This window comes from Sinocyclocheilus grahami, unplaced genomic scaffold (assembly GCF_001515645.1).
Source record: "Sinocyclocheilus grahami isolate Dianchi unplaced genomic scaffold, SAMN03320097.WGS_v1.1 scaffold185.1, whole genome shotgun sequence".
NCBI classification, from domain to species: Eukaryota; Metazoa; Chordata; class Actinopteri; order Cypriniformes; family Cyprinidae; genus Sinocyclocheilus; species Sinocyclocheilus grahami.
In genome coordinates this window covers 506,742-523,054 of record NW_015505364.1, presented here as the reverse complement: position 1 = coordinate 523,054, position 16,313 = coordinate 506,742, and the positions used below count along the sequence as shown (strand labels likewise).

General features: G+C 37.6%; 1 protein-coding gene across 2 annotated transcripts in view; it reads left to right on the top strand.

Moving 5' to 3' along the window:
- grid2 (glutamate receptor, ionotropic, delta 2) overlaps positions 1 to 16,313 on the top strand; it is a 418,885-nt gene that overhangs the window by 243,538 nt on the left and 159,034 nt on the right. For both annotated transcript variants that reach the window (XR_001610173.1, XM_016284580.1), the window contains exon 4: positions 5,158 to 5,363. Coding sequence is in view for 1 of the 2 variants with exons in the window: in XM_016284580.1 (XP_016140066.1) it covers positions 5,158 to 5,363 (206 nt within the window). In the remaining variant the exon portion in view is untranslated. The remainder of the gene's footprint in view (positions 1 to 5,157; positions 5,364 to 16,313) is intronic.

Sequence of the window (16,313 nt, the reverse complement as noted above, 5' to 3'; positions counted from 1 at the left end):
GAGATTTCCAGCAGAACCGCAGCCATAGATTTGCTTTAAATTGGATCCAGTGCACAGATGGAGGCACCGGTGCTTTTGACCCTCCTCCAGCGTGCTGTGGATGTTGTCCTCGTCTTCCCTTTTTAGTTGCATCGAATGACAGAGTTTCAGTGGAGGTGCAGGCGGCGATGACCCTGCTAATTAAGCTAAGCGCTAAACCACTCTGATTCTAGTTTTCTTGTGTCCTGAAAGTTAAAAACAATGGATTTCAGTTAAATGGTACTTCAATAGAGAATTTTACAGCAGTGTTGGGAGGTAATTAACTTTAAGTAGTGACACTACTAACTTGTCTACATTTTTCAGCAGTGTGATAGCAGTTCTTAATAGTGTAGCTTTTCCAGAAACAAGGTACTTAATACTGCGATTACATAGTAGCACTGTACACTGTGGTTTTTAATGTCTGTTTAATGTTTAATGTTTTTATTTTACGTTTCACATAAATGCATGTATAGTTTGAATAGTTGTACATAAACACATTATTTTAAAGGCACATATTATGCCCCTTTTTACAAGGTAATATAAGTCGCAGATGTCCCCAGAATGTGGCTCAAAATACCTCACAGATCATTTATTGTATAATTTTGAAAATGCCTATTTTGAGTGGAAGCAGAAACACGCAGTTTTCGTGCCTGTATCTTTAAATGCAAATGAGCTACTGCTCCCCGCCCTTTTCTGTGCCTTTACAGCTTGCACCTCAAATCCTCTGCCAAAAAACATCTGTTTAGTTTTGATTAACATATATATCGCGCTGAAATCATGTGTTTTAAAGCCATTTCAGTTTAAACTTCTGATATAGTGTTTTCTGAGTGCACAAATCTGAAGCAAACTCACAAAAAGCGGCTGTCACACTAATTGTATTGGTCTGGGATCCCTGCCGATTATTATTATTATTAGTTGCTTAACCAATTTAAAATGGCTTTTTGGTTGCTTTTAGCCAGAAAACGTAAAGAAAACGACACGCATACAGCAAGATAATATAATTTCACTTACCTGGCCTATCACTTGAAGCAAACATCCATCCCTTCTTAAAAGTCTGTGTTAAAAGAGAGCTGCCTGTTGTTCCATTTAATTAAGCCGACTGCTGTAAAGTTAGCTTATATCCAGCTTAGGCTGTTTCCCCTAAATTTGTATATATACTGTTTGAATGACAGCTTGGAAAATCTGTTGGCGATCAAATATTCAATATCACGACTCATCATAAGTAGGCTACTTGGTACATTATCAGCACAGAGGCAGACGTTCAAACTAATAACACGTAATTTACGTCTCTACACTCTTAAAAATAAAGGTGCTTCAAAAGGTTCTTCAAGCAATGCCGTAGAAGAACCATTTTTGGTTCCACAAAGAACCATTCAGTCAAAGGTTCTTTAAAGAACCATCTCTTTCTTACCTTTTTATAATCTGAAGAACCTTATTTTGCCACAAAGAACCTTTTGTGAAACAGAAAGGCTCTTCAGGTGTTAAAGGTTCTTTATGGAACCATTTAGACAAAAAGGTTCTTCTATGGCATCACGAAGCACCTTTATTTTTAAGAGTGTATGATGGTTGTTTGATATCAGAAGGGAGGCTAGCCTCCCTTGCGAGGTTTCTTTTCTCAACACTCCTCAGCGCTGAAAGTGAACACTCGATGGTGATTGGCTATTTTTTTTTACCAACAGGGGCACGAGAGCTCCGCGCTCCCCTGGCCTCTCCCTACCCTTCTCTATCATTAACGTTTGTAATTACATCAGCAGATTTGGCACATTCGCGATAGAAAAGCGGCGCTTTCACGTTATGGTATTACAACTGTGAAATTACAAACAAAAAATACACATTCTGAGACATGAACTGAAATTAATTGTGAATTTTATTAACATTAAATCGTCCTCGTCCCATTTTCACCTTGAAATTATGGGGAGGCTGTGCCTCCCCTGCCTCCCCCGACGAGCCGCCACTGGGCCTAAGCAATGTGAAATCACAGTGCTCAAAAAATCAGAAAGGCATGTAAAAGTAGATTTTGCAAAATAGGTGCCCTTTAAGTTTTACATAAATTAGGGATGTCCCGATCAGATTTTTGTGCCCCTGATCCGATCTGAGTAATTGAATATAGATTATCTGCCAATACCGAGTCCCGATCCTATACTTTTATATTCCTATAGGAATATATGTTTGGTGCACATTACTTAAAATTATTTAATAACTTTAATAAAGTACATTAAAGTTATTAAAATCAATACAATGTTTACATAGTTGTGCAGAGAGTAAAATGAATATATGTATGATGTATGTATATATATATATTACAAGACACACGTTCTGTATGTATACTGTGTATATACACACAATGCATACAGGCATTGGCAGATGTAAACATGTTACAATGGTAGATATTGTAAATAGACTTTGTGGTCACAATTATGAATATGGGACTACTGATATAAACTTTTTGTATTTTATATGTACAATAAGCAGAAAAATTGCAACATAAAGTGGAAGTAAGAAGGCATGAAGCTCGCTGTGTCAGAATGCCATTTTGTGAGTGATCGTTACAAAAGTGTGCATCAAATACATGGAAGCTCAAACAATTGTGACATGCTAGAACAGACCTCATTGTTTTTCGGGGATCATACACGCACATTTGATCATCTACTTTTCATTTTAATGGTGGTTGGCACACCCACTTAGGAAAGCCAATACCAATACATTTGCTTGACTGTAATTTACGTAATTCAAATTATGATTGTATCTTCCCCAACGCTACTATAACTTGGTATATATTGCAATTTATATAATTTTGTATATAATGCAATATACTGTATATCTATATTGCAATCAGGAAATATCAAGTTCTGTAGCCTGTCAATTAAATCTGAAAGTATGTCATGTTTTAGCAAGCATATTTTGGAAAATAGGAGTATATACCCTGCTGAAAAATCCGGTTTAAAATGATAGGTGTTTTTAGATGTTTTCTTGCTGGTTAGCTGATCCAAGCTGATCATTGATGTTAGACCATGTTCCAAATAACAACCCTATTGACCATCTGGTATCTGTTTTTGCGGATGCAAGATGATCTACTGTAGCTAATGACTTAGGTGGACTAGCTAATTGTATTAGCTTAAGATGGATTTTCCAGTCGTTTCAAAAACGATCTAAAATGTAAGCATGATATTAAGTCTTTTAGCGGCTCGTGACTGACGGGCTACCTACAGTAAAGACACTTTCATGTGATGCTTTTCCTGAAAGTCTCTGTTTTGCTCACATCTCTGTCACATAGTCAGTCTCACCTTCAACACCCCCACCTTAATTCCCCCCAGTTCCCTCGCCCCAGTCCCATCTTTCAGGGACGCTTTGATCCTGCATTCTCAACGCCTCCCCGCTCCGGTGGAAACGGTTTGATGAAGGGAAAGGCCGCCTGCGCAGAGGGATGAGTGTGCAGCAACTCTTCCTCTGTGAAATACATACTTTATTTAGCACAGCCCTGAGACAGCACTTCTGCCTCGCCACACCGCAGTGATAAATGTTCCACACAGGTTTTTGCTGCCGCCCACTCCTGAGCGCTGTTAGCGCACATGCTAATTTGTTCCTGTGTCATGGTTGTAACGGTAATGTCGAAGGTGAAAACAAAATGGTTGATATTGCCAGGGATAAGGGAGTTTATATTCAGTCTGATACCTAGTACTATTGCTGATATCGATGTCAATTCTGATATTGCTTAATAAATAAAATGATTTTGTAATTTTTGAATATAAAATGGGTAATTATAGTCATTTTACATAATATTTGAACATTTAATAGGCTCTTAAATCATCACACATTTGTTTCTGTTTATCATAACAACAACAGTTATGGAACATGATCCATCTTTAAACAACTTTTAATTTAAATGAATGTATAACAAGTGACACACAACCTTTCAGCATTTCTGCTCAGGTTCAGTTGAGCAGGAGGAGAAATAGTTCCTATCTTACTGTACATGACTATTTGCTAACAAGTTTGTGCTATGCATAAAGTTTTATGCTAAAGAAATAATAAATAACGTTTTATTGATTTGTACTTTTTTATTTTACATGTTATTAAAGTACTGTGTGGGACACATTTATAGCTCTTGCATTTAAAAGGTGCATTCAGTAATTTTCAAAAATACATTCACATCCTTGTGTAAAACTTTTTTTTTGGTTTGTTTTTGTTTTTGAAAGAAGTATATTATGCCCACAAAGGCTGCATTGATTTGATCAAAAATACAGTAAAAACAAACAACAACAGTTATGGAACATGATCCATCTTTAAACAACTTTTAATTTAAATGAATGTATAACAAGTGACACACAACCTTTCAGCATTTCTGCTCAGGTTCAGTTGAGCAGGAGGAGAAATAGTTCCTATCTTACTGTACATGACTATTTGCTAACAAGTTTGTGCTATGCATAAAGTTTTATGCTAAAGAAATAATAAATAACGTTTTATTGATTTGTACTTTTTTATTTTACATGTTATTAAAGTACTGTGTGGGACACATTTATAGCTCTTGCATTTAAAAGGTGCATTCAATAATTTTCAAAAATACATTCACATCCTTGTGTAAAACTTTTTTTTTGGTTTGTTTTTGTTTTTGAAAGAAGTATATTATGCCCACAAAGGCTGCATTGATTTGATCAAAAATACAGTAAAAACTGTAATATTTTACCTTATATATTATCTATATTGAAAACAGTTGATTGATTTAATGTGTCCTTGCTGAAGAAAAGTAAAAATCTTACTGACCCCAAAATTTTGAACTAGTGTGTTTAAAAGCATGTATACTCGCATGATATGAAGACTTCAGTAATATCAGCAGCCTAATAAAAGTGGTTTAATTTCACATGTAGCAGACACCCTCATGGGGGCAGCCATGTTGAGATCACATGACCCGCCGATCACTACTTGCTTTATTTCATTAACCTGCAGATTAAATAATATCCTACTATTACATTTCTACAACTGCCTCTGTAAATAAAAAACATTCTGTAGATGGGTGTATAAATCCAAGACGATCACAAAAAAGTACGTCCTGCACCTTTAAGAAAATATATATGTGTCACCGATTGTGACAGGTTTAAAAAAATGGATGTAGTTTAAATTATATTGTCTGTTGTTGTTCAGATATCCGGGGCATAGAGAACTTCCTGGACCAGACGTCTCAGCAGGGGATGGATGTGTCTCTCCAGAAGGTGGAATCCAATATTAACATGATGATCACTGGAATGTTCCGCACCATGAGGGTGGAAGAGCTGCATCGCTACAGGGACACACTGAGGCGTGCTGTGCTGTTCATGAGCCCCGCCACAGCAAAGGCCTTCATTACCGAGGTATATTCACACACACGAGGACGTAGGTATACATATCACACATGGCTGCTCTTACACTAATAGATTTCTTTGCACTGCACAGATGCAAGTAGTGGCCTTAAATCCAGCCAGCGGGCATTTAACGCGAGGCCTTCAATCTGTTAGTCCAAGTGCCATTTAACTAGTTCACATTATGTTGATCTGTGAGGCTCACAGCTCCAGGCAGGATATGATGTCATGGTAAATTGAATATTTCAGAGCTTTTATGGCAGATTAAATACAGTATGTGTCAATACATTCACTCTGACACATTCACTTTTTTACTATAATGCAAAGCTTTAACATTTTCCATTTTGGCCTGAGTCCCTTTCTTCCTATGGGTCATAGTAATTCATTCTGATTGAAAAATGTCCCTTGTTTTAATTGGCAATATTTGTAAGGAAGCCATTAAATGGCTTTGCTCTCTCTCTGATAATTCTCTCTGGGAATTAAACCATGAAGTATTGCTTAATCTAATAGTATTGCTATTCTCATTCGCCTTTAATTAAGAATATCCTGTGAAAAGCAATCAAAATCCAATTTTGGTTGAACGTGGAATAGGACAGGAACCATCAGTAGTGGTTGAGACTGCAGGCAGCTGTAATGACTCTTGGGTCGGGATAATAAGTTGATCAGGGGGAGCTCAGAGTCTTAAAGATACGCACTTCAGCTGGGGAATCATCGCAGAACATTTAAAGCAGCTTATTGTTTTTGTTATTGGATTTGAATGGGAAAACATTATTCTCCGCAGTGCGCTTGGCTACGTTTTTGGGACAAATTATTTTGCGGGAATATATTGGAAACCATGTGTTGTTTAGGTTTGTAGTTTGAAAGGAGGCCACTCAGACATCACACCAATTTCCATGATCTAAAATCTGAATTGATAATTGGTAAGTGATCTGTTTTTTGCTTGCTTAAATTAGTGTTGGAGTCGTGACACCCACAGAGGGTTTTACAGAGCTTATTTATAGAGAGCTATAAATGTTTTTAAACAAGTCTCTTACGCTCACCAATGCTACATTTATTTGACCAGAATTACAGTAAAGAGTATTACAATTTTAAATGATTTATTTATATATTATGTAATTTATTCCTGTGATGGCAAAGCTGAATTTTTAGCAGCCATTACTGCAATCTTCAGTGTCACGTGTCATATGTCTGATATGCTGATTTGATGCTCAAGAAACATTTATTATTATTATCAATGTATAATATGGTTGTGCTGCTTAATATTTTTTGCAAACCGTGATACATTTTTACTGAAACCACACCTTCTTTCTTTGCGTGCACATTTGGGCGGCATTATGCTAATATGTCCACATAGTGAGGTAGATATGTGGGGGCGTGTTAGAACGAGCTGTTTTAGGGGGGCGTGGCAGTCTTAACTTTGATAAAGAATATCTCTTTGGTTTTGAGACTTTAGTCTTTGCAACTTCAGGGATCTTATCTATGCACAGCTTGTAACACTCCAAAGAGAAAGGAAAACTTGAAATTGCATCATATGACCCCTTTAAGACTAAATAACAGTATTAATTTCATAAAAATTTTACTAATTCCAAACCCTGAATGGTGGTATGTATAGACCTTATTTGTCAGAGAAACAAGTGAGCATTTTGTTTTTGAACTTCCATTTTTGCCGTAGCTCTGTAGCATCACTGTTGAAGAGTAATTATCTGGTGAAGTGGATTTACTAATTGTAGCATTAACAGACATTATCATGTGCATTGTAATGTTCGAAACAGATGTCATTACAAATGTCAGTAGACCGGGAAGGTGTAAAAGCGAGTGGTTAATTCATAAATTTGTACAACCTTTCCTTCCCGCTGTGAAAATACAAACAGAAGACAAGCAGCTACTGGTCTATAAATAAATTAATAAATGTTAGGTTGGTAATTAATATTATGTTACTATTAACTGTTAACTATAAAGTATATATTGTGTATGTGTGTATAAAAAATAATAAACATTTTTAATAAAAAATAATTCTTTATGAAAACTGCACTATGCAGAAAAAAAGGGAAGACATTTGTAGCCTCCTTCCTGGGCTTTGATTGCATGCAGTGTGTGTGTTTAGGTTTTCCAGCACCACAGCAGGGAAGACTATTAAACATCTGTTGTGAGTGTTCATTACCAGGTCTTGGAACTAAAGCTGCAGTGTTCTGGTTTGTTCAGGAACTGTCACATAAAAGCGGCGTATCTGGCTTATCTAAGCCTTTTGTCTGCGCTATAAAGCTGATTTAAAGGCCAGTTCATTGTTCAGGAGACATTCTGTGCATAGTTAAGAGACAAATTGCTCCTATTAGAAGTCATGTTTCAGCATGCAGCTGCTTCTCAGGTGTTTTATGGTCAATTGTGAACATATTTTACTAGGGCTGGTATTAAATAATGACAAAATAAAGAATCACATTAGTCGCGGGACTGTGCTTCACCAAATGTGGCTCATTTGAAACAACCTTTAGAAGTTTCTCAAAACAAATCAGAAAAGGCTTTGCCTTTATTGTGTGAGTCTCCAATGTGCAATACTGGAGTTTGTTGAGTCACATTTATTGAAATAATTGATGCTCTCCTATTCTTATTGTTGAAGCCTAACAGAGTCTTTTACAAGCTCATACAAACTTTAATGTGTGTGAATCTCTGCACCGGATTCTCTGCATGACCCATAGAGCCCCATTAAACAGTCAATGGGAGATACACGTGTCAAGATTAATGTTCACTGATGGCACATCAAACACATCATTCTGGGTCCTGCTCGGACACTTTATGAAAGCATCATGAGCTTTATTTGCATTTGGGAAACATTTGATTGTTTATTGGACATTGGATAATAATGTACTAGCAATAATGTATTTAATTTAGTTTTGTTTCTGCCTATACCTTCAACCTTGTTGCATTTGTTCAGCAAGTGGGCAGCGCTACTCTTAACCCGCTATCAAGCATAGCAAAGAATTTCTGGATCCTGTCCAGCATCGACAGAGAAAGCTCAAATATATTCATTCATGTGCTACCTGTCAGAGGAAGTCTGGCATTGAAGTGATGAAGTCAGATTATGAATGGTCTTTCTTGGGTGAAGGGTCCCAGGCCAGGCATTTAACAGGAGGAGATCAGCCTCACAATGGACAGACAGAAGACATGATGGAGCATGTCAGTGAGGTGAGAGGTGAGGACATGGCTCCACCAGCCATCTGTCTGTGTGATGTGTGTGTATGGTGAACAGTCAGAGAAACATATCCATCACACTTGACAAGCTGTCAAACTATGGAGGGAAACCATCCACTCCAGTAGACAATTAAGGGGTAGTGTGTTGAGGAAACATGATGGGTTTGTGTAGCTTTGTCTGGGTCGCAATGGTTGACAACCAACTAGTTTAACTAGATGTTGACAACCAAGTAGTTTAACTAGATTTATATAGAGAGAGATTTTATAAATATTTGAAATCAACCATCACATTTTATATATAGATATTAAAAAAAATTACATCCTTTTATATGTATTATTTCTATAATTTTATAAATAGTTCATTTGGTTTTTATTTCAGTTAAAATTTTAGTTAGTAGCTTTAATACAACATTTAAATGTTTTTAACTTATTTCAGTTCATTACCAAGGCAATGTTTTAAAAGGTTTGTTTAATACACACACTTTATAATATGTAGTACCTCTTTTAGGTTTTAAAATATAATATAATTTTTAACACACAGTCATGGCCAAAAGTTGTCAGTGACAAATTGTGTTTGCAAAGTTTGCTGCTTCAGTATTTGTACATTATTTTTCCACATGTTTCTATGGTATACTAGAAAACCAATGATAAGCATACCATAAGTTTTAAAGGCTTTTATTGGCAAAAAGTATAATGAGTCAATATTTACAGTGTTGACCCTTGTTCTTCATAACCTCTGCAATTCGCTCTGGCATGCTGGATATTAGATTCTGGGCCAAACCCTGACTGATGGCGATCCATTCTTGCCTTATTAGTTCTCGGAGTTGATCACAATTTGTGGGCTTCTGCTTGTCCACTTGTCTTTTGAGGACTGACCACAGGTTCTCTATGGGATTGAGATCCGGGGAGTTGCCTGGCCACAGATCCAAAATTTCAATGTAATGATCTTCGAGCCACTTCTTTCTCACTCTTGCTTTGTGACATGGTGCTCCATCGTGCTGGAACATGCACAGATCATCACCAAATTGCTCATGGATCGTTGGAAGAAGTCGCTCTGGCAGGACATTTTGATACCATTCTTTATTCATGGCAGTGTCTTTGGGCAGAATTATGAGATAGCCCACGCCCTTGGTTGAAAAGCAACTTTCAAGATTTCCAAAATTTCAATGTAATGATCTTCGAGCCACTTCTTTCTCACTCTTGCTTTGTGACATGGTGCTCCATCGTGCTGGAACATGCACAGATCATCACCAAATTGCTCATGGATCGTTGGAAGAAGTCGCTCTGGCAGGACATTTTGATACCATTCTTTATTCATGGCAGTGTCTTTGGGCAGAATTATGAGATAGCCCACGCCCTTGGTTGAAAAGCAACTTTCAAGATTCTTCACTGTTGGCACAACACAGGACTCATGGTAGCTTTCACCTTTTCTTCACCGAACAATCGAGTTTCCAGATGTCCCAAATAGTCAAAAGGGAGCTTCATCAGAGAAAATAACTTTGCACCTGTCCAATCCTTGTACTTCCAGCAGAATTTCAGTCTGTCTTCGACGTTTTTCTTGGAGAGAAGTGGCTTCTTTGCTGCCTTTCTTGACACTCACTGTGCATGCAGATGCTCTCACACCAACCTGCTACCATTCCTGAGCAAGCACTGCAATGCTGGTGACACGATTCTGTAGTGGACTCCTCAGGAGGAGACGGTCCTGGCACTTGCTGGACACTATGGGACGTCCTGAAGACTTCTTCACTGTAGTCGAACCTCTCTCCTTGAAGATCCGGTAAATGGTTCTTTCAGGTGCACTATACTTTGTAGCAATTTCCTTGCATGTGAGGCCATTTTGATGCAAATCGATGATGGCTGCACGTGTTTCTTTGGAGGTAACCATTGCTAACAAGAACACAATGATTGGAAGCGCTTCTTCCCTCCTTTTATAGCAATCAGTCTGCTCTTACAATCTAATTAGTATGATAGTGATTTCACCTGACTAGTACTCATTCACACTTTCACATGTGCTGTTGATATGATTAGTCAATTAATGTTAGCTGGTCATTTTGTGTAAGGATAAAAAACAGTGAAATGTTTTTATTTATTAATTGTTTGTGTGTGAAAAGTTAATTTTTTGGCCAATGAAGGTTTTAGCAATTATTTAAAATGCATCTGATCACTCTATACAATAATCTAGAAACAATGTGAATGAACACCACAACAGCTTAAGCAACAAACTTTGCAAAACACAAAATTTGTGTCACTGCCAAAACTTTTGGCCACGTTCATTTCATTCAGACAAGTTTGCATTTAGACAAGTTTTGGCACTTCAGATCTGTTCTTCTCTCTGATCTGTCACATACTGTAATACAACTGAATGCCCAATAAATCTGTTCCCATTCACATATTTTCTGTTCCTGTTGTCATACATAAAACAAGTATAAAAAGTGACTAAATATGACCCATTAATACTACATGTTAACCAGTAGTCACTCTCACTATACTCCTTAAATCCTGATTTATAATGCGTGACATCGTCTGATGAAATCAACATACATCTACACTAAAGAGCGACTATATGTGGTGGTTTTGGCTATATTACTTTTTTGTCGCATGCAGCGCACTGCCTGTGTCTGAGTAACAAACTATGTGCATATTTACAGATGATCTATGTTCATATTTATAAGCCCAAACAGTCAGTAAGCGGCAGGTGCTTGGAAACATTGTTTGTACTCATTTATTGACAAGCCGGCTGTGGTACGACCAACTGAATGCGCTGCTTGTGGATATTTTGGTGGGCCGCCACAAATAAATCAATGTATGGGAAACACTAGACAGACAGACAGACAGAGTCAGATAATTTTCAGTTTGCATCTTAGAAATGAATATTAAAGTCCTGTTATACCGTGAAGCTTTGACAAAAATCAGCACATTAGTTCCACAATCCTTCCAAAATATTTATTAATTTATTTACATTCTAAGCTGTCAGGACAAGGCAGCTGCTGTTTCCCATCAGCCCGTGGTCTATGCGTGATTCACAGGCCTAACTCGTCAATGTCTGTGGTCACTCTGGCTCAAGGTTACGGTGGTGACTGATGGCCCTGACCTCACGCACACAAACATGCACGGGCACACTCAAACACACATGCAGATGTGTTTAGACAAGCCTCTCTAACCACCACCCAAGGTCACACTTACAGAAGCAGACAAACACAGCGGGTGAACTCCGTCGGCTTTTGCTGTGACCTTAAGAGCTCTGATTGGATAAGAGGTAAACACTGCAAATGGGAAATTGGAGCATCTGTGTGATCCTCACTGGAAAATAAAAAGTCACTAAATAAGGATAAAGAAATACATTACAGAAGCATGGAAAGATAACACATGACTAAAAGGGTGATGTTCATATCTGCATTGAAGGTTAAACAGACAAGAGGTGATGATTGCTTCCTCTTCAACAGAGTCACTTATGATGAACTTATGATAAACGGAATTTGTGAGGTAATTATGTCATTAAAATTCTTTTAGATAGAGTCGTCAGGCTTCTTTTTTTCCATTTACATGAGAATTTATATTTGAGGTGTTCATTCAAGGTGACAATTTGGATGTGAACACTCCACTGAGCTCTAATGCTGATTGACGGATGATAACTTTTCTGCTGCTCGGACAAATCCTTTCCGGTGGAGCAGGAAATGGAGCGGCCTTTTCAAATACATTCTTTAAAATGGAGGACAGGAGATTATGACTGCTCAGATTCATTGTATGCTTTATAGCCGGCCTGACATCATTGGTGCCTGTGCCGTGGTGACAGACAAGGAGAGTCTTACCAGGTACAAAGAGTCTTTGTGATTAATTGTAATGAGCAGCGCTGCCCTTTTGCCATAGAAATTAACGAAGATTTAATGCGTGAGACAGCATGGTTTTCTAAATCCATAAATTAATTTGTGACAATATAATTATGAGTGTCCCCATAGGAAAGGAAAATCTTTTTAGTATATTGGTTGTTTTACTTGGACAGCAATGAGACTGAATGGAGAACAGAATAGAAGCTTCTTGAATTTTCCTCTCTCTCTCTCTCTCTCTCTCTCTCTCTCTCTCTCTAGGATTGCGTGCCATGTCAGTCGAGAATGACTTAAATTCAAATTGTATTTGAATTTGAATAGCAAGCAGCATGAGGATATTACAATTTAAATTTGAATTGAAATTCACATTTAAATTCTGGTAATACTAAAAAAATAACTGGTAATATTAGATTGACAGGATTACGAGTCCGAAAGTTTGAGGCAACTCTCCAAAACAATGTTCTATGAGAAATTGAAGAGCAATCCTTTACCTCAATTTAAAACATTTGTACATGACACATTATACCACCTGTTTCAGATGGGTTTGCTGACTAAAGCAATAGTAAATATTATGCATGTTGAACATCCTATGACACCGGTTTTGTATAAGCTTCCTAAAATTCATAAAGCTTACAAAGATACTCCTCCCTATAAGCCTATAGTTGTGGCAATTAGTTCACTTACTGAAAATATTTCTGCTTTTGTCGATTAGTTTCTTAAACCCTTGGTTTCGGTATTTCCCTCTTATATCCGAGATACTATAGATTTGATTGAACTTATTAATTCTGTCATTACCTAATTCTCCTGTTCTTTTAGCGACAATGGATGTTGAATCTCTTTATACGAAATTTCTATTTCAGGGTGGATTAGAAGCCGAATTGTTTATCTTGATCAACATTCTGATAAGGTTCCTAATACTGCATGCTTATTAGAATTGACCAAATTAGTGTCGTCCTATAATTATTTTTTTATTTGGGTCTGATTTTTATTTACAGATTTCTTGTTCAAAAATGGCCCCCAGTTTTGCATCTCTGATTTGTATTGTGTTTGAACAAAAATTTGTGTATAATTCAGGTTGTAAACCTTTCTTTAAACATTTTTTGTTATGGAAACAGTACATTGATTTTTTTTCTTTTTGGTATGGGACAGTACATTTTAGCAACTACCTTTTCCAGAAGCCAGAGTGGGGTTTAACTGATTTTATGTACTGTACTTTATGTTGTAGAATAAAACATAAAAAAATATTTTGAGCTTGTGTTATCTGTAGATCGTATTTCAGGCATTTAACCCATTCAAAAAAAAAACCTGACTGACTTTGGGACTGACTTGTTTCTAGTGTAGGATTTCCTGCATTAATTTCTGCAGCGCTCTATTGCAATTCAGTACATTCCTCTTCCTGTCATTTTCAATTCAAATGCCACATCTCCAATCAATTTTAATATGAGCATTTCTGTCCTCTTGCAGACTTTATATTCAAATATCAACAATTGGCTTGTTTCCTTTTTAATAGTAACTGTAGTAGAAACGTCTATGACAAAGTTGATTTCACAACTTTGTCAGGATACTCAGAAAGAGCAATGTTTCATAGCATAATGTTTACACATTATGGAGAAATCAGCCTACAAACATAAGACTCTGCTTATTAAGCTGGGAGAGGAAAAAGAATATTAACATTGAAAAAAATTACACACTTCATCTTATTTGAAACATAATTGAGAACTTTGAATCTTCTGAGCCATGAAAGCGCAGCCAGTGTGTGCTAAAATTGTAATCATCATCATCATCATCATCATGTGATAAATGTCTTTAATAGTCCCTGTTTATTTAACTTAATATTTTGTTGTTGTTGCAGAAAAAAAGACTTCCTTTACTTTATGCTGAAACATCAGTAAATCATCCAGTGCTGTGTGAGCAAAGGTTTGTGTTTATAGCACGAGAGCCGTTAGCCTCATCCTCGCGTGATCACCGGGCCACAGCAGTGGCTGATCAGGATGTTATGAGCAGAGATAATTCTTAGAGATGGGGTGGAGGCACTGATTGACGTGTCAGCTTTTTTATCGGGCTGGATGGCCACGGTTGTCAGCTGGTGAGCGTTTCAGCCTGCATGATGGATTTATTTACAACTCTTGTGCCACCGCCGCTCACCACATCCTCCGAGTCTTTCCCCTACATTACACGGCCAATTATGCCACGCTGGTCATTTTCTCATCTCAATCAAATTATCTCTACATTGTGCTTAATTTCAGTCGCAAAGAGCTCAGTCGTTTTTACATGGGTCTGTGGAAACAATATATCACCCTGGGAGTCCTGTTGATTGGGCAAACAGGCTGCCATAAAGTAGATAGCACAGCTAGTGCTGGCTTTTTCGATTAAAGTGGAATGAAGGATGAAGAATGAAATTACTCACGCTAGTATTTCTCCTTAATTCATGCACTTTACTTAAATGGGAAGCTCGCTACTAAGACATCTGCGAATGTGAGAGGAGAAGTGTATTGTAAATTCATAAATTTTCCCTTGACGTAGATGGAACCGCCGCAGAACTTTTTCCGACAGAATGACGAAACATGTATTTACATTTATTTATGTACATATTTATTTTTGCATGGGCAACAGCATCCAAAATGTCATTGAATGTTATTGATTCCGAGGGATGTTATGATTAATGAAATTCTAATGATTATTATCACCACCAGCAACTTTTCAATTCAGAGACTGAAAGCCTGTGCTCCTTCAAACCGAAAAATGTCATGCCTCGTTTGGAATTTGCATTGGATTTACATGTAGTTTTGTGCTGGTCTTATTTCAATGCCATGTATTTTCATTTATTTATTTGCTATTAATGCTGCAAGCTTCCCAAAGAGGAGCTTGATGAATAGTGACACAAACATGGTATGTGCTGATAAGCTTACAGTGGCTGGATTACTCCCATAATCCTCTTCCGGACCGTGGTCCCATTACCCGCTGCACAAAGACTCATGCAGGGGTCACACATCAGGATACGATTGCATTGTCACCACCCATCATACTTTGCTTCTGCCACCATCAGCCAGGTGCAAACAGCACTCTGTTGGAGTGTAAGATAATATCTGGGGACCTTCCTCTTGTGGCAGATTGCTAGATGTTGGATTAATGTGGTTTTGTCGGGAGGAGAGTGGCGACACACTGGCACCAAGTGCTCTGGCGTGAGCCCACGGGGACCGGACTGAACTATTGCCCTTATAAAGGGAGCTCTTGATTATTCGCAGTGCTGTTTTTTGAGTGGTGCAAGTATACTTGGTTGTTGCACAGGGAATAATTAAACGGAACCGACATCTGATGATTTTATGGGGATGAACATATGTTGGCATCTTGGGATGTGGGATAACTGAGAGTTAAAGGGGTCATACGATGTTGCTAAAAATAACATTATTTTGTGTATTTGGTGTAATGAAATGTGTTTATGCGGTTTAAGGTTAAGAAAACACATTATTTTCCACATACTGTACATTATTGTTTCTCCTCTATGCCCCGCCTTTCTGAAACGCGTCGATTTTTACAAAGCTCATCGGTCTGAAAAGCGAGGTGTGCTATGATTGGCCAGCTATCCAGTGCGTTATGATTGGCCGAATACCTCAAGCGTGTGACGGAAATGTTACGCCCCTCACCATACCGTGATGCCCTGTCAGGCCGGAGTGATGATTCAAAAACATGAAAACCCATTATAAACTAGGCATTCGTTGGATCCAGTGGGGACATAATTATGGATTATAATAACTTATACTGTCTTTTTACGCATTGCGTTGCATTGCGCCGCAAAAACATAAAACCATGTCTGCATTTGTGATCGGAGAAATGACAAACAACAAGTGCTACTCTACACTGCCCAAAAAACTCACTTTAAATATAAAAAATATCAAATATAAAAACTCTTTAAATATAAAAAAACGTACTTACAGTCTGTGAGTCAAAACAG